Below are 18,839 nucleotides of genomic sequence, written 5' to 3' on the forward strand. Positions count from 1 at the left end.
TACATTTCTTTTTGGATAATGTCATTCCTTCCCTCCCTTCCAGTGCCCAGTATTTAATTTCTCATCCCAATTAATAAAAGACAAGAAACTGAACAGAATTCTCACAAGAAATAAAAAAAAATTCAAGGATAGCACCCATGCCCTGAATTCAAGCCTCACAACCAACAAAAAGAAAAAGAAAGAAGACAGGGAGGGAGGGAGGGAGGAAAGGAGGAAGGGAGGGAGGAAAAAGAAGGAATGCTAGTCAATACCATACTGAGTTTCTATGTCACTTCAGTAAGAATGACAGCCCCCAAGGAAATAAAAAACAAAAAACAGCTGGTGAAGATTTAGGGGGAAATTAACATACCCTCATACACTGTCGGTAACAATTTAAACCAGGCCAACCGCTATGGAAATCAGTATCGCAGTTCATCAAAAGATTAAAAGTAGACCTTCCGCACCAAACCAGTGTTGGGCTTAGATCCCAGGACAGTAAATCAATATACCGGGAAGACACCTGTATTCCAGTGTTCACTGCAGCACTGTTCCCAACAGTCAAATGATGGGAGCAAAGAACTTGCCCAACAGACAAATGGATAAAGAAGACGTGACATGAATATATTACACACACAAAGAAATTGTGTCATTTGCAGGGAAGACGCAATTGGAGGACATCTGAATGAGAGAAGTTAAGTTCAAAAAACAAAACAGGGCTGGGAATGTGTCTGAGTGGTAGAGTGTTTGCCTAGCATGCATGAAGCCCTGGATTCAATTCCTCAGTACCATATAAACAGAAAAAGCCAAAGATGGTGTTGTGGCTCAAGTAGTAGAGTGCTAGCCGTGATCAAGAGAAGCTCAAGGACAGTGCCCAAGTCCTGAGTTCAGTCTCCAGGACTGGTAAAAACAAAGTATGTGTTTTCACTCACATGTAGAAGCTAGATCTAAAAGACATACATATTCATGGGCTTGCACATACATATATATGTATACATATATATTTATTTATATTGATATAAACACAGAACAGGAACCAAATGAAAGGACTACTTCGAGGAACGCGCGCGCGAGCGCACACACACACACACTTTACAAATGAACCTGTAAACATTGTGTATTTCCCCATATGTTAGATCTTACAACAAGTTTCCATTGTGGGAAAGTGTGTGTGTGTGTGTGTGCGCGTGTGCGCGTGTGTCCTGGCAAAGTACTAAACTTTGTATCTCCTGAGTACTCATTCAGCATTTTCACCCATGGATTTTTCTGCCTGGGCTGCTTTCTGACAGAGATCCTAAAATCTTGGCCTCCTGAGTAGCAAGGATTACAGGTGTGAATGATCATACCCAGCTTTAGTGTGGAGGTCTTATACAGCCTTTATACACTGATTTGTTTTCCATACGGTTACTTCTTTTTTCATACTATGCATATAAATTCTGATCTGCCTTTTGTTTCTATTCCTCTTGTTCACCAACAGTGCACACAGTGTTACCTGCTGAGTCTTTGAAGTCATTCTGAAGTGGTACTCATGCCAGAAAATTCTGATAACTACAACCAACAATTTTCTTTACAAACATACTTGGGAGTCATTCATGGTGACTCATATTTAGAATTTCAATCTCAGCATCCAGAAGACTGAGGATGGAGATTGTAAATTCAAGGCCAGCCTCAAGCTTTAAAAAAAAGTTGGCCAGAAGGAATATTATTGAAGAAAACACTGTGTTCTTTAGAAGAATATTTACCATAGGCAAAAGGAATAGTCATCAGACTAGTATTACCACAGTGCCAGTACCATCATAGCTAGAATGAGAAAACTAAGAACATGAGCCCTCCCGAGCCCTCATTATCATTTCCTGAGAATGAGTTACCATTTACAGAGCTCTCTTGCTGAACACTGAATGTGTACCAAGATCTTCAAATCCTCACACACTCCAAAAGTACATGATTCTGTCTTCATTTCTCATAAGAAATTAACAACTGTGCAAGATGGACTAAATTAACAAAGGTCATCCAGATTAAGCAGCAGAGCCCGAGTAGGAACAGAAGGTATGACCTCCATGCCATGGGCCGCAACTAACTTAGCTGCAAAGCTGCCCTGACTGGTGCTCACTGCCCGCGAAGGCACAGTTCAGCCACACTAAGCTAAGGACTGGTCAGAGCAGTACAATTTTCTTCCACCAATTCTCCCACAGAGAACTTGAAAGCTAACTAAGAATACCTTAAGAAAGTTGTATCTGCTGGGAATGTGGCTTAATGATAAGAGTGCTTGCCTAACATGCATGAAACTCTGGGTTCAATTTCTCAGCACCACATAAACAGGAAAGGCCAGAAGTGACACTGTGGCTCAAGTGGTAGAGTGCTAGCCTTAAGCAAAAGAAACTCAGGGACAGTCTCCAAGCCCTAAGTTCAAGCCCCAGGACTGGCAAAAAATACCCAAGTAGTACCAAAGTATTAAAATATACTTACTGGTTTCGGCATTTTCCTTCTCTTTTTGTTACTTCCCTTAGATAGAAATTCTCCAATTCTATAAAAATGAAACCTTTACCTGTTTAAAAAAAAAATAACTTGTTACCTTTTCATACAAGCCATTTCCATGTAAGCATTTTTTGAAAAAGCCTAGTTACAAACTTGTTTAGAATAAAGTAAAAATTAACTCATTTTAATACTTATCCTTAGGGCCTATTAGCATTCCCTAAAAATATTGAAATTCATTTCAAATACCACATATCTCACATGCAATACAAAGCATGCTGACATATTCAAAGTTTTCACTTAATTACAGACAATCCATCAAGAACACATGATTGCATAAGCCAAGACTCTTGGAGCCAGGTTCATGCCGGGACCCAGCCCAGCAAGAAAGAGACAGTAAAAAGGAGGATGAGTGGATTCAGACCTAAGTAACTGAGCTCAAGTACAGTTTTCAACATTTTTCCTATTGTGAACGACAAAAAGAAATTCTGACTAATGTAATCTTTGAAGACTGTTTACAAAGCAATTCCTTCTTGAAAATTAGAGTCGAAAAAATGTGTAGCTTATTTACTTAAGGTATATAAAACAGCTATAAACTCCAGCACATCAACAACTTGCCTAAACACCAGCAAGCCAATCCCTTTTCAGAAATTTAGAATTGCCTTTAAGACCAATGTTAGAACTTTTATTTTTTCTTTCTAAGGCGAAAAAATCTCAATAGAGGAGAACCATTATGTTATCTTAGTGTAAATGTTCTTAGTAAGAGGTATTTTGCTAGATCCAGCACTTAGGAGACTACTACAAGAAAATGAAAGAGTTAGAGGCTAGTCTGGGCTACAGGGTAATCTCAAGGAGCCTCAATTAATGAGATCCTTAAAAAAAAACAAAAACAAACAACAACAACCAGGTATGACATCGCATGCAATCCCAACTATTGGGAGGTAGACAGGATGATCAAAGCCTAAGAGTGGCCTCCAGGTAAGAAACAAAACCAAAAACTGGGCAACACATGGTGGTACACGCCAGTAACCCTAGCTACTAGAGGGGCTCAAAACTAGCCCAGCCAAAAGGTCTGCAAGAGCCCCAACTCAATAAAGCAGTGTGCTGGTGTGTGCCTGTGGGTCTAGCTATGCAGGAAGCAATAGTTAGGATGAATGTAGTTCAGGCTGGCCCCAGATGAACACACTAAAAAGTAAAGCAAGGCAAGTGCCAATGAATCATACCTGTAATCCTAGCTACTCAGGAGGCTGAGATCTGAGAAGTGATAATCAAATCCAGCTGGGACAGCAAAGTTATGAGGCTCATCTCCAATTAACTAGCAAAAAGCCAGAAGTAGAGCTATGGCTCAAGTGGTAGAGGACCAGCTTTGAGCAAAAAAGGTTAAGGGGCAGCACACAGACCCTGATTTCAAACCCCAGTAATGAAGAAATAAAGTAAAAAAAGATATGCTAGTTGTGGCTCAAATGGCAGAGCATCTGATCTGCCTAAGAGGCTCTTAAGTTAAAACCCCAGTGCTGCCTCACCCCAAAAGAAAAAAAAAGAAACACTTAACTGTGTTTCCCCCCTTGATAAACCTACCAAAAGATCTAAAATTTCTAATCATCATTACCAATTCAGCAAAGGGATTAGCATTCCAATTTAAAATTTACTACTGGAAATACTATATTAAACTATTTGAAAACAGGCTTAGATAGGTGATGTATTTGACAAAAATAAAAAAAAAAAACACAAAAACCCTACTTGTTATAGTAGAATCGATGCAATGAGTGTCTTTTGCAGTGAGGTAAGGCCCCAATTCCACTTACACATGTGCCCATAAATCCCTTACATAAGCAATGAAATTCGGTAGGAATTCCAGCCAAGTACTGCCTCTTCTCAGCCTCTTCTGGGTCTACCTCTCACCACAAACACTGTTATGACCTAAGCACACTACACACCAATTTTTCTATGCTGCTTCCCATCCCAACAGCCTATGCCTTACTCCAGATCTCATCATCTCAAGTCTTGACTAAAACTGTCACCAGAATGACTGGTTTATCATCCAGAATGACATGGTTTATCATCCAGTAATACCCAACTGTCATTTCTACACGCATTTGCTAACTTTGCTTGCTCACCATCTAAAAGATTTTTTTGAAGTATACAATGGCACACATACGTAAATCCCTATAACAGAGCAAACCTGAGGGTCTTCAAGGCTGCATATTACATAGTTCCAGAAAGCTAGTGATAGTATTTGTTAGAATTTTTATATTTCTCAGACGTGAAGTTATGGCCCTTCTTATTCTTAATACTGTTAAATTTTATCTGCCTTTTCTTGATTAATCTTCCCACAAGTCTAAATTATAAAATCACTTTTCAGTTTTGTTGTTATTGTTTGTCTCTTGTTATGTCATTGTTTTTACTTGTACTTTGGCTCTAGTTTAGTCTGTCTCATGTCTTACTCCTTAAAATTTAAAGTTTACCTAAGTAAATGCCACGATTTTTCCTTAATAACGTATGCACTAAGGTCATAAACTTGAGGCCAAATGTGGGAACACATACCTTTTACTCCAGCTACTCAGGAGGCAGACACTGTGAGGATCCCAATATGAGGTCAGCCCAGGCAAAAAAAAATGTGAGATCTCATTTCAACAATCTGGGCCTGGTACTTATCAATAATCCTAGCTATACAAGACTTAGAGCTGGCAGGATTGAGGTCCAAGGCCAGTGCTAGATAAAACTCAAGATCAGAACTGAAAAATAACTAAAATACATAAATACCACTTGAGCTGCTCAAGTGGTTAAGTACCTGTCCCCCTTACCCTCCTTCAAAAAAAGCTGGGGGGGGGGGAGAAAAAACAATCGGCAAGCATGGTGGCTCACACTTCTAATCCCAGTTATCTAGGAGGTGAAGACTAGGAAGATCAGGGTCCAAGGCTAGTTCTGGACAAAAATCAAGACTCTGAAAAATAACTTAAAAACAGAAAAGAAGCTGTGCGCTGGCAGCTCACACCTGTAATCCTAACTACCCAGGAGGCTGAGATCTGAGGATCACAGTTCAAAGCCAGCAGGAAAGTCCGTGAGACTCTTATCTCCAATTAACCACCAGAAAACCAGAAGTGGTACTGTGGCTCAAAATAGCAGAGCACTACCTTGAGCAAAAAGAGCTAACAGACCACATGACTGGAAAAAAAAAATGTCTGGGTGCAAGTTCAAATCCCAGTATTGCCCTACCACCAAAAGAGAAACCATAAACTAAATTATAAGGTAAAAGGTAACTCTATATCGTAACTTCACTAAATATACTGATTTCACAAATGTCAGTGAAAATAAAAATTTATCATGATGATATTAATGTTCACTTATAACACTTATTAGCAAACTTAAACATTAAGATCAGGATTGTATAAACATTAAGTTAGATAGAATACTGTTTGCTATACCTCACATTCCATTAACAATTTTATTCCATTAACAGATTTGCAATAAGAGCATCTTACTGAAACTTTGTCTACTACTTGAATCATGATATTAGCATTAAATGACTATATTATACAATTACTCAAAATTTTATCCAAAGGGGTTGGGGATATAGCCTAGTGGCAAGAGTGCTTGCCTCGTATACATGAAGCCCTGGGTTCGATTCCCCAGCACCACATATACGGAAAATGGCCAGAAGTGGCGCTGTGGCTCAGGTGGCAGTGCTAGCCTTGAGCAAAAAGAAGCCAGGGACAGTGCTCAGGCCCTGAGTCCAAGGCCCAGGACTGGCCAAAAAAAAATTTATCCAAAGACAGAAGATATATTAGAACCTTACCCATTTGTATACGTTTCTAAATGTCTGTGCTCTAACTCCAGTGCTGCATTTCAAGTTTTTGCTTTTGTTACCTAATTTGTCTCTTTTTTATGTTTGAGTCACCTGTCACACAAGCCCTGCTTTCGCAGCTTCCATGCCATGAATGATTTCAAACAACTGTCTTTGTAAGGTGCAGACTCGTGGCAAGGAAAGATCACAGCATACAAGCACAAATCTCCTTTCCTGAGAATTATTTTGAGTGGGAGGGAAAAAAAAAAAACCTATATTCCCTACATTTGAAATTGTAGCCACACCCTTTTTCTAAGTATCATTTAGTGGCTTAAGTTTTTATATATTCTTTATTCCTTCATTGTTCAGTTAAAACTGAACAATGAACATTTAAAAATGTTTCCAATCATGATTTTTTTTTTTTTTTTTTTTTTTTTTGCCAGTCCTGGGCCTTCGACTCAGGGCCTGAGCACTGTCCCTGGCTTCTTCCCGCTCAAGGCTAGCACTCTGCCACTTGAGTCACAGCGCCACTTCTGGCCATTTTCTGTATATGTGGTGCTGGGGAATCGAACCCAAGGATTCATGTATACGAGGCAAGTGCTCTTGCCACTAGGCTATATCCCCAGCCCTCCAATCATGATTTTTAATGAGTAAGAAATCTTTAAGTTTTCCCACAGAAGGGTTAGAGCAAAAAGTTGATTCTTTTTTTAGCTGTTTACTTCAAAGTTTATTTTTCAATAGGAATAGCTCATTTGGGAGGGCTCCATTATGTTTATTTTGTTATCAGTTTGTGACTGTTCAGATAGAAATGAAAACACAGTTGCTGGTTAGAACAAACTAAGCCATGATTCTCATCATCTCTCTACTCTCACTCACTTTAGCCTCCTTAATGATAGAAATGAACTAGGCCTTCCCAGCTTCTTATAATAAAATGCCAAGGTGTTTTTGTGTGCTTTATAGTTTAGTATTTTATTAGCACCCATTTAATGGTACTGGGGGGGGGAGGTTCATTGTGATTATTCCATGGATGTGTACTATAAAATGATAGTGTCTTATTTACATGTTTTCAGATGAGTTTAACTTCAGAACTTATCTTTTAGTGAATAATTTTCTTTTAGCAATAATTTAATCACGTGCAGAATTCTAAACTATTCCTCTTCTGAGAAGCTAGCTGTAATAGGGATTCCTTTACATTTTAATCTGCTTTACTTTCTAGTTTAAGAATTTCTATTTAGGGGCTGGGGATATGGCCTAGTGTAAGAATTTCTATTTAGGGGCTGGGGATATGGCCTAGTGGCAAGAGTGCTTGCCTTGTATACATGAAGCCCTGGGTTCAATTCCCCAGCACCACATATACAGAAAATGGCCAGAAGTGGCGCTGTGACTCAAGTGTCAGAGTGCTAGCCTTGAGCAAAAAGAAGCCAGGGACAGTGCTCAGGCCCTGAGTCCAAGGCCCAGGACTGGCAAAACCAAAAACAAACAAACAAAAAAATCCTGCTAAATAAATCTAAAAACATTAATTTTTTTTCTATTTATCTTTAGTATTCTCAAGATTTTCTGTTGACATAAAAGAACATACCAAAGGTCAACATACACATTAAGCCTTCTCAATCTCTCACAAATCTACTTGCTCAGTATGACAAGAGTCCAGGCCTTTACAAAGGAGGGCACAAATTAACTTCTAAATGTGTTTTTTCAGCTAGGCACAGGTGGTTGAAGACTGAGATATAAGGAACAAGATTCAAAGCCAGACTGGGCAGGAAAATCTGTAACACTCTTTTCTCCAATTAATCACCATAAAGCAGGAGGTGGAGCTGTGGCTCAGGTGGTAGAGCACTACTATAATTCTAGCTAACTCGGAAGGATGAGATTTGAGAATCATGGTTCAAGCCAGCCCAAGCAAGAAAGTCCATGAGACTCATTTCCAATTCATCACCAAAAAGCCCTAAGTGGAACTGTGGTTCAAGTGGAAGAGCACCAGCCTTGAGTGAATAAAGTTAAGGAACAATGCCCAGAACGTGAGTTCAAGCCCCAGTAACTACACCCAAAGAAATGCAACACTGGAAGCCTGGTGGTAGAGTACTAACCAAGCAAAAAAAATAAGTGATTACTAGGTTCTGGGTTCAAACCCAGAACACACACACCCCATCTAGATTTGAAGAAATACTGTAACTAAAGGCAGTATATAGATTATGATAAGCAGGTAAATATATTTTAAATTCTACAAAAGCTGAATAAAGTATCAAAATTATACCATAACAATGCAATAGCCATAATAACGTTGCTATGCAAAAAACACTTAATACCGCACTTAATATAAGTCTTCATTATGCTAGGAAATTAAGCATTGTATATGCCAATCAATGTTGCAAAGATAAGCAATTAGGTAAATATTATTGATATTAACATAAACTGGGACTGTATTTCTAGGAACTAAGCTGCCTATAACAAAAGCTACACAGCTTTTTTGAACAGGAAATTTTGCTTCTGGAATAAACCCTCAGGGAAATAAAAGAAAAAAAATCTCTAGTATAATATCCTTGGCAGTAATCCTTTACAATAGCAAATGATTAAAATCAAAGTATTATCCTATTAAAATTATGCAAAAGATAGCATGATGGATTACCATACTCCAGAGGGACTGTTGTCAAGTATTGTGTTTTTGTACTTAAGGACAAACAGTTAACACTTATATGAAAGGGATACCTGGGGAGGCGGAATCTGTAACTAGCCACTCCTTACCACTAGGTAAAAACAGGTACTGTTTTCTAAAGGATATTTAGATGTACAGAAACAGAGCATAATAAGTGTCTGACTCTTAAGTTTGTAACTTAAATAACAATTTCAAAACTACATCACGCTGAACTTTTATATATCAACATCTCACTATATGTGCAAGAATTCTACCTCAAATTTTATACAACAGAACTATATATAAATGCAATTGAAACATAAATTTGAGCCAGGTACCAGTGGCTCACATGAGCTCAGGAGACTGAGATCTGAGGATCACAGTTCAAAGCTAGCCCAGGCAAGAAAATCTGTGAGACTGTTATCACCAGTTAACCAGCAAAAAGCCAGAAGTGGAGCCGTGGCTCAAGTTGGAGGATGCTAGCCTTAAGCAAAGAGCTAAGGGACACTCTCCAGGCCTTGAATTCAACCCCTCTCCACCCCACACAAATAAAAATAAACCTGAGCCAATTTAGTGATTCAAAATAATTTATAAAATATCACATGCAAAGTTAAGAAACCTAGACCTGTCTCAAGGTACACCTTTAATTTGAAGCTAAATTCATGTTTGTGTCTTCTTAATACATAATTTACCTGAGCTATTACATTTCAAAGATGTTTAACAAATATTTATGTATTTCACCTGTTCGCTCAAAATAGAGAAAAAAATTCTAGCATTTCTTAATTTAATTGAAATTTAATTATCTTAACTTTCTCTACTCTTAAGTGAGGAGTGGGCAGCACTGGAGTTTGATCTGGGGCCTGGCATCACTGGACAGGCACACTACTGCTTGAGCTACGCCTCCTGCCCCTAACTGCCCGACAGCTGTCCTACCCTGCCTCTGCCCCACAGGGATGCCAGGAGTACTGATGAGCTGCCACCACACCAAAACTGTTTCAGTCTCAGTTAATTTAACAACCAAGGTAAATCTGAAGACCAGATAATCTGACGTAATTAATGACTTTAATTGTCATGTGTGGTTATTTGGTTTATGGTACTCAAACCTTTGCTTAATAACCAAACTGTTTCTCTAGCTTTTCTATGCTCAGAATTTTTAAGCAACTTAAACACCAAAAGTGCTAACAAAACTTCAACCCATCCTACACATTCCATAAAGGCCTAAGGATCCAAAGGCCAATTAACCACAGCTGAGACTTCCTATGTCTTCCATTTCCCTTTATAAAGGATTTTTTTTCTTACAACAAATATAGCTACTCTGGTTATAACAACTAGCAGAAATTTATACCACTACAATAGCATCAGTATATTTTTTCAGATACATAATACAGAGTCTGTCTCTTCATTGTAAAATGTAGACACCTCCATACCTAAAGCATCTTTCCATCCTACAGTGCAGAGACTATTTGGCACATGGTAACAATTGCCTGGATAGGACTGGTTCTTTGAAATAAGAGGTCAGCAAACTTGCTCTAAAGGGCAGGTAAGCAAACATTTTAGGTTTTTTAAGTTTTTTTGTTGAACTACTTTGCTACTAAGTAAACAAATGAGCTATATAATGTGTTCAAATGAAACATTTACAAAAACATCCAGTAAGCTACATTTAGCCCAGGGACCATATTTTACCAAGTATTTAAACAGAAGTTAGTGTTTATCATTCCACAATTTAAATTATGTAAACTCACACATTGGTGCTAAATGGTATATGATTATGTATGACAGATCCATCTTTGATCTCATTTGGTTTGAGGGAAGAATTAAAGACATTCAGTTTATGACTAATGAGAATCTAATGGGAGCAGAACTACAAGAAAGAGCAATTCAATTACCTGTGCCAGTGACTGCTAAGAAATATGCCTGAACCTGGCCAATGAGATAAAGAAGACACCACTGGGGCACATGTCTCACATTCTTTTGGATACTATCTGGAGGAGATGCTAGTCCTTGCAACATCTATTTTGGAAGGAGAATGGGTGTCACTAATGATCCATTCCTTGAGCCCCTGAACTTTATTATGTAAGATATTAAATTTCCTCATTAGCTAAGCTAGATTATTCTCTGTTATTTGCAGCCAAAACATCTTAAATAATGTAAAGAAGGGCTCAATACTGAAGATGGCTCACAAACTCACTTCCAGCTAGTCCTATTTGGCTTCAACTTTTCACAAATGAAATATTATGGTCCTAAAAGCCCATAGACAACCGAAACATGGAGAGGGGAATGTCTGTCCATTACTAAATTTACTAGCTTTATAAATTCTGTCATCCTAGCAAATACAGCACCTCCTTCTTCCATACAGTAACAGTACCTTTTCGAAGGATTTTTTTTTTCTAGCCAAGTTAGCTCCCTTTTTCAGGGACAGAGAGTAACTACTTCACATTTTGTTAAGTCTTAAGGGCCTTTCATCAAGCTCATAAGTAGCCACAGATAATAAGCAAATGAATGGCATGTACATGTTCTAATAAAACTTCATTTACAAAAACAGGCAAACAGCCGATTCAACCCACTGCCCATAGTTAGGCGGACCCCTATTCTAAATGGGTAATAGAAAACATCTTCCCAAGTCAACTTACTATTTATTTCATATGAATATGTATTAGGAAGAGTAGTAGCTCCCATTTTTTTTAGGTGGAGTCACACTATTCAGCAGCCTAGGTTGGTCTTGAACTCAAGACCTGCCACCACACCTGGCTGGATTTCTTTACCATTACATCATTTTTTGATGTAAAGATTACTTTATTTATAGAATCTATAAACTTTTAACATTTGTAGAAAAACTAAGTAGTTAAGCAAGGATTGCTATAAGTGGGGCAGAGGGTGTCTTACACAATAGCCAACCTGAATGAAACCATCCCTTCCAGGAAGTTGGCTCTAGAGTTCACTATGGAAGAGAATGCAGAAATAAAGCAGCGAATCATACAGTTCACTATTCCTTCCTAAAGAGTTTCCAGTTAAGATACTTATCATATGACTATTAAATTGTCAATTATAAACCAAACTCAAGAAGAAAAAAATTGACCTTCACTTTAAATCACTAATCAAGAAAATCTGCACAGGGGCTGGGGATATGGCCTAGTGGCAAGAGTGCCTGCCTCGGATACACGAGGCCCTAGGTTCGATTCCCCAGCACCACATATACAGAAAACGGCCAGAAGCGGCGCTGTGGCTCAAGTGGCAGAGTGCTAGCCTTGAGCGGGAAGAAGCCAGGGACAGTGCTCAGGCCCTGAGTCCAAGGCCCAGGACTGGCAAAAAGAAAAAAAAAAAAGAAAATCTGCACAAACACTTCTGAGAATTACATTAGGAAATTGCATAATTTCAATAGCATGAACATCTGAAAAACGTAATCTTAACCAACTTTAAGATCACAAGTGAAGGATTAAAAGTATGTTTATACTTGTTTCAGCACTACCATTTTCTATAAACTAGGAATTGCTAATGGCAGTTATTAAAAAACCAGGACAGGAGTTCTGGCAATGAAGACAACTTTTTTTTTTACTATATATATATTTTTTTATTATCAAACTGAATTACAGAGAGATAATGAAGACAACTTTTACACTTTCCTTTTCATCTTTCTAAATATAATTAGAAAGATATATTGAACTAAACATAACTTTTATAGCTATGCCAAAAGTATATTCTATTTTTTAAAAATGCTTTAAAATGTACATTCAATATAAACATTAAGGAATATATCAGGAACTAGAGGTGGGGTTGGTGGCATAGATCTGTCTCAGCTACTCAGCAAGCAGATGAATGAAGTTTGAGGCCAACACCAGTAAGGTTAGCAAGAAACCCTCTCCCCCCCCACCCCCACCCCCCCGCAAAAAAAACCCAAAATTAAATTGGGGGTGTGACTCAAGACAAACAGCACTTGCCCAACCAGTGTCAAGTCCTTCCTGAGTTAATTAAATCTCCAGAAATAAGAGAAAAGGGGAAAAGACTGGGCAAGATTTCTCTAAAACAGGTTGAGATATAACTCTGAGGTAGGAATGGGTACCTCTACTACCAAAGAAATTAGTATGCTTACCTCCTGGCTACAGCGGTCAGGGAGGTTCCCTCAAGAGCCAGCAGTGATCATTAACAGGAGGAAACTTAAAATAACCTTGTAAGGGTGGAGTCTATAGAAACACAATCCAGCTCCACCAAATCCTGTAGCCAGAGGTAGCGTCAGGGTAAACTAGCACCCCCACCAGTGATCCATCTATGGGGGAGTCACTAGGTGACATTCTAGACTTCTAAATTCACAGCAAAATGACAAAATTCTCTACCCTCCAGCACTGATCAGTATTTCCAACTTTTATGCCACCTATTGCCCTAGGCAATCTTTGCCCTAGGTGATCTTTGGGTAATATGGGCTCAAATTTGCTCCCATTTAAGTGGCCCTAGTTCAAAGGCATTATTAAATTTTAAAATGGATCAAAACCCAGCAACTCCCACCATCGGTTCAACACAGATAGTACAGTTGGTTACATTAGAGATTTGAGAACTGAAAGTAAAAGACACAAAGACTTTTGTCTCCAGCCTACCAAAGATAAAAAGTGAATAATAAAAACTCCCAATTCTGCTCTTGGGAATGGTGAAGCAATAAACAAAAAACCGTTGTTCCCATCCCCAGGACTACTTGACAATTAGCAGAAGAGGGAAAGCACAGCAAAACTTGCTGTTTCTTAGCATCACAGAGAAAAAAACTTTATTTCCAGTTAAGTAATAATAACAATTTTTTTAAAAAGAGGACAACAGATTCAACGCATTATCCCGACAGGGAAATTAATTACATCTTTCCACAAACACTTTTGGGACTCTCCTACAAACTCATGTGTGACTATAGGATAAAGGACCTAAAAACATCTCACAAAACCAAGTGTTTAACATTTTTAAATGCCATCACCAAATTCTAGCTCTTTAAAACAAAACAAAAACTAAAGCATTTCAATGTCTATTCATTCCTTACTAATAGTATATCACTTGCTCACGTTTCAAAATATATTTTCAAGTGAGTAGAGAAACAAAGTACAATCCTTTTTACAGTACACCATTAACTTCAAAAGGAGTAATCTACATTTTGTCATAATTCAAAATCATGACTGTTCTCGAAGATTTCATACGAACACTTGAGTAAAGAATTAAAATTCTGATCTTAAAAAGAAACAAAAACCCCGCAACCCCAAAGTATTAGCCTTTTCTCAAATCTAATTTTGCTGCTGGCAAAGGGATTAAGCTATTATTTATCCAACAAAAAAGAACAGGGCAATTGTTCATCCCCAGTACAGTCCATCCTAGAAAAAAAGAGTATTTAGTGTTCTAAAATAAATAAATAAATGAATAAAAAGTACGCTCAGTCAACAATAGATCACAATGTCTGTGTCCCAGTAGTCGCGTATCAAATAAACCCTTATCGTCAGGCTTTTTTTTTTTTTTAATTTACATCATGCCCTGTCTCTGTGCCACCGGACAGCCTGGTGGGGGGAGATGGGGGAGCCCCCCACCCCAACATCTCTTCTTCATAAAAAAAAATCTCATTTGTATTTCAAACCATATACTTTGATGAACAGATGTGCAATCTCAAGAAGGGTTTGGAAAAAGGCCGACCCAGACCAAAAAGGAAAAAAGCAAAGCAAACCCCACCGGGCGCGCCGAAAGCCGCCGGCCCTCCGTCTCCGTGCGCAGGCACCGAGGTGCCCCGGGAAGGCGGCCAGCCCGCCCGGCGCGCGCTCCAAGTTGGCTCGGGAATGGAGTTCGGAACCCTTCCAGGAGAGTGGCGGGGGGGGGGGGGAACACCCGGTCTGTGACGCCCCCTCTTCCAACTTCCCGGTGGGCGGCTCAGACTCAGGACCAAGGAAAAAAGTTCCAGGGCCCCGCCGCCGCCCGCACCCCCTCGCCCGCCGCTGCAGCAGGTAGCGCCGACGGCCAGGAACTGGGGGGCGACCCGGGGCCTGCACCCCAAACCCCGCAACGCACGCACGCACGCCGCCGGGTAACCCGACACCCCACTTTCAGACTGCAGGTCGCGGGGCGGGGGGTAGGGATCGGCCAACGCCCTCCCTGGACGGCCCCCGGGCCGCGCGCGCCCGAGCCCGAGCCCGAGCTCAGGCCCGGCGGCGGCGGCGGCGGCGGCGGCGGCGGCGGCGGCGGCGGCGGCGGCGGCGGCGGCGGGAGGGGACCCAAGCCCGGGGGGACGCCGAGGCCCGGAGGCGGGCGCGGGGCGGCGCGGGGCATCTCCGGGCCCGGGGCCTCGCGCTTCCCGCGCGTCCCCGCAGGCCGTCGGCCATGGCGGCTCCCGGCTGGGGCGCGTCAAGGCCCGCGCGGCGCGGGGCCTCGGGAACTTGTCGCGGCCACCGCCGCCGCCACCTCAGCGTCGGCGGAGCCCGCGGACGGCGAGTGGGGGAAGGGACGGCGCCGGCGGCTTACCCCGAGAGCGAGCGGTTCCTGCCCCGCCGCCGAGTGGCTGAGGCGGAGCGCGGGGCGTCGCGGCTGCCGGCAGGGAGGGAGACGGAGCGAGCGAGGCGGTGGTGCGAGCGCTCGGCCGCCACCGGGGAAGGAAGGAGCAGGCGCCGCCGCCGCCGCCGCCGCAGACAGCTCGGCAATATGGCCGCCCGGCGCCTCCTCAGGGGGAAAGGCGGGGCCGCCCCGCGCCCCCCGCCTCCCCCTGCCGGCCAACGGGCCTGGCGCCGCGGCCTGAGCGCCAACGCCGCGGCCGCCGTCAGGGCGGGGTCGGTCCTGGGCCCCGGCGCCGCCACAGGCTGCGCGCGCGCGCGCCCGGGGTGTGGGGGGGGTGGAGAAGGAGGCCGCCGCCTCGGGCCGCGGAGCGCGCGGTTCTGGGGTGAGGTTGGGGAAACCCCGAGGTGAGGGAGGAGGGAGTGGACGCACCCGCGAGTCCCGAGGCCGGGACGACCCCGCGCGAGCCAAGCCTGCGGCGCTGGGAAGCGGAAACGCGCCCAGCCCGGAGCTCCGAGCACTCCCCCCCCCTTCCCCGCCCCGCCCCGCCGCGGAAACTTGAAACTCCCGCGGGCGCCAGCGGAGCCGCCCCGGGCGTTTCCGCCGCTCCCCGGAGCTGGGCCGGGAGGGCTGCGGGGTCCGCGGGCCGGGGCCGGGAGGGGGCCGCGGGGGCCTACCCCGCGCGCAGCGGGGAACCTCTCCTTTGGGGTGGCAGTGTTTAAGCTCCTCCGCTCAGCTTTCTTTTTTAATTCGCTCCCGACCTTCCGTGGGTGGGGGATCGGCTCAAAACTTTCAGGCCCCGAGACCAGAAAGTTAACTCGATCACAGCCAGGGACTGCTCCGCTCTCTCTAGCTGGGGACGAGCACTTGGCCCGGGGCTTCCGACTCGGGTCTGGCCGGCTCGGATCCGTCCTCCACCTGGCTCGCCTCGCCCCCGTGTTCGGTGCTGGGATTCGGTCTACCGAGAGCCAGGAGTTCAGAACTAGGTTTTATCCCCGGCTTCCTACCTTTGCAGTGCTTGACGTGTATCTCTGGGCGAATCGACTTTGAATTCAACTAAAACTCGAGAGTGTATTTCACTCGTATAGAACAAATAACTCACATCCTTCCTGCCCTTTCTGAGCATCGGCGGGTGCTTGTTCTGGAACTCTCCCTTGACTACTGCTCACCGAGCTTCCTCTACAATGAAGTTACCTACCTATGCCCTCTGAGACCTTTCTGAGCAATTAAAAAACCCCGGTGAGACTTCAGGGTTAAGCCCGGAAGCCTTTAGATTGCAAATTCCTCAAGGATGGGAACCAGGTGCCGCGGAGGCATAACCAAACGGGTTTATGTGGTTCTTAAGACCACATAATCTTTCAGACCACCCAGAGATTCCTCCAGACTCTTTCCTTCTGAAGTGCAAGGATTTTCCAGGTAATTGTTCAATGATAAAGAGATTGTTCACGGATGAAAATAATCGAATTGAATTCTTAAACAGTCTATTAACCAAATATTAGTAACACTTTTTGCAACTGAAAAAAAATGAAGTGGGGGGGGTTAATATTATTGATCACGTGTCAGGTACAGGTGTGAAATATGTGACTTAATGACTACAATAATCCTGTGTTTGAGGTGAAAACAGTTATGAGTATTTAAAGAAATACTAATGAATAAAGAGCCTCAAAAAGGGTTAAAGAATTTGCCCTTTGTAACCCAGCTGGAATGGAGCGCAGTTACAACCAAATCCAAATATATATTTGACTCGAAGCCTGATCTTATCCTATACTCTGCAACAGCAAACAGAACAGAAGTTGTAACGTTTTAGTTGGCAACTATTTTAGTAAATATTTAAGTAAAAGATAATATTCAAGGCTGGTGAGATTAAGAGGGGTACTCTCAGACATGGTGAGTGGCAGAGTAAACTGAAATAACCCCTTCAGAAAGCAATCCAGCACCATAACTCAATCTTTAGGAATGTTCATAACTCTAGAACCCATGATCCCATATCTGGGATTCCTTTTAAAGGTAATACTCTGAAATGGAGCAAAAGGCTTATTCATAAACTCTATATCACCATATGACTTAAGATCTAAACATTAAAAATAAAATGTAAGTATCTAGAGAGCTATATCAGTTCTTTAGGTGACCATCTTAACTTTTTATGTAAGGTGTAAAAGAACATAGCTAAACGTTGGCGTTAACTAAAGATAAAAACATGAAACCATACAATATGGTCAGCTCTGTTTTCAAAAATTTATGATGTCAGAAAAAAATTACCTTTCATTTCCCTCTGGGGAATGTTTCTTTTCCATCCTTGGTTCTTTTCTATATTCTACAGTTCTCTTTTTTTTTTTTTTTTTTTTTAAGTTAGGTTGAGTTACTGAAACACGGATTTCAGATTACATAAAAGCAGCAAAGACACCCTTTCTTAAGGATAGTTGTGGCAGTACAGGCCTGAAATCCCAGCATTCAGGAGGAAGAAGCAGTTCCAGGTCAGCCTGGGATATGTCCTGAGCCCCTGCTCTCTGGTGCAGTAATGAGAGAGGCAAACAAACAATTCTGAAGAGTATAATTATAATTAGTGTAAACTTCCAAGAGGAGGGAGGCAGAGAAGAGGGCAATCAACTTTGCTTAGAGATAAGAACACCACAGGAGCTGACCAGATGGAAGGAATGTGTAGACCATTCTTTGATTACAAAAAAAAAAGCCTGTAGCTCTTGAATAACAAGTAGCCAGAAAGGGTTGCTGTTTGGATGTTTAGATGTTTATACCCAGAGGTTTCAGAATCCAGTTGAAAACCATTTGGACCATGCATATTTTTCCGCCCTTCATCCTAGAGGAAATAGAAATCTATCTGAAGGTATTAAAAAGAAAAATAAGAGGATCCAATTTATATATCAGGAAGGTGACTGGCAACCACATGGGTTGCTTGTGACAGTGTCCATTGAGGTCACCAGGGACTCGAGGGTGGGAACCTATTGCCTGAGAGCTATCTGAGGCCTGTGAAGTCATTTGTACGTGCTGAGACAGACATGTATGCTTTGCATTGCCTGGGAGTTGAACTTGGAAGGCTGTAAGGGCAAAGGAGCAGCAATAGAATCTGTTCAAAGATTTGGAGCTAGACCAAAGGGTAAGAGAGGAGATGTGACATGGTTGTGCCTTTCACACTCCCCAAAGATTGGGGGACAAGGGAGGAGCTGCTTCAGTGTTATCCTTGTATTCCATGGCAACTTAAAAGGAAACACAGTGACCAGAGCAAATGAAGGATGTCCTGCAAATCTTAAGGTTGTCCTCGGATCAGTGCAGCCCAGGTGGCAGAAAGGTGGACTTCCAGGGGGAACAGTACATGGACACAAGGAAAAGAGATGGTGTCCCCATGAAAAGTCTGAAGAGGACCTGAGGGATGCTTCTGCCACAAGCTCCAGCTGCTGCTGCCACCAGAAGGAAGGCCTGTTGAAATCAGTGGCATATCCCCCCAAGAATCCTGATTGTGCCAGA

The 18,839-nt window shown here is 42.3% G+C and overlaps 1 protein-coding gene across 2 annotated transcripts in view; it reads right to left on the minus strand.

The window, feature by feature from the left end:
- Window positions 1–15,523, minus strand: part of Rdx (radixin) — a 62,432-nt gene extending 46,909 nt beyond the window's left edge. The window contains exons 1-2 of one of the 2 annotated variants that reach the window (XM_048343799.1): window positions 15,333–15,523; window positions 2,443–2,521 (exon numbers count right to left, since the gene is read on the minus strand). In XM_048343799.1, the coding sequence (XP_048199756.1) occupies window positions 2,443–2,454 (12 nt within the window). In that variant the 5' untranslated portion in view covers window positions 2,455–2,521; window positions 15,333–15,523. The remainder of the gene's footprint in view (window positions 1–2,442; window positions 2,522–15,332) is intronic. The other variant, XM_048343798.1, reaches the window with a different exon arrangement.
- Window positions 15,524–18,839: the final 3,316 nt, after the last annotated feature.

This window comes from Perognathus longimembris, chromosome 3 (genome assembly GCF_023159225.1).
Source record: "Perognathus longimembris pacificus isolate PPM17 chromosome 3, ASM2315922v1, whole genome shotgun sequence".
NCBI lineage: Eukaryota > Metazoa > Chordata > Mammalia > Rodentia > Heteromyidae > Perognathus > Perognathus longimembris.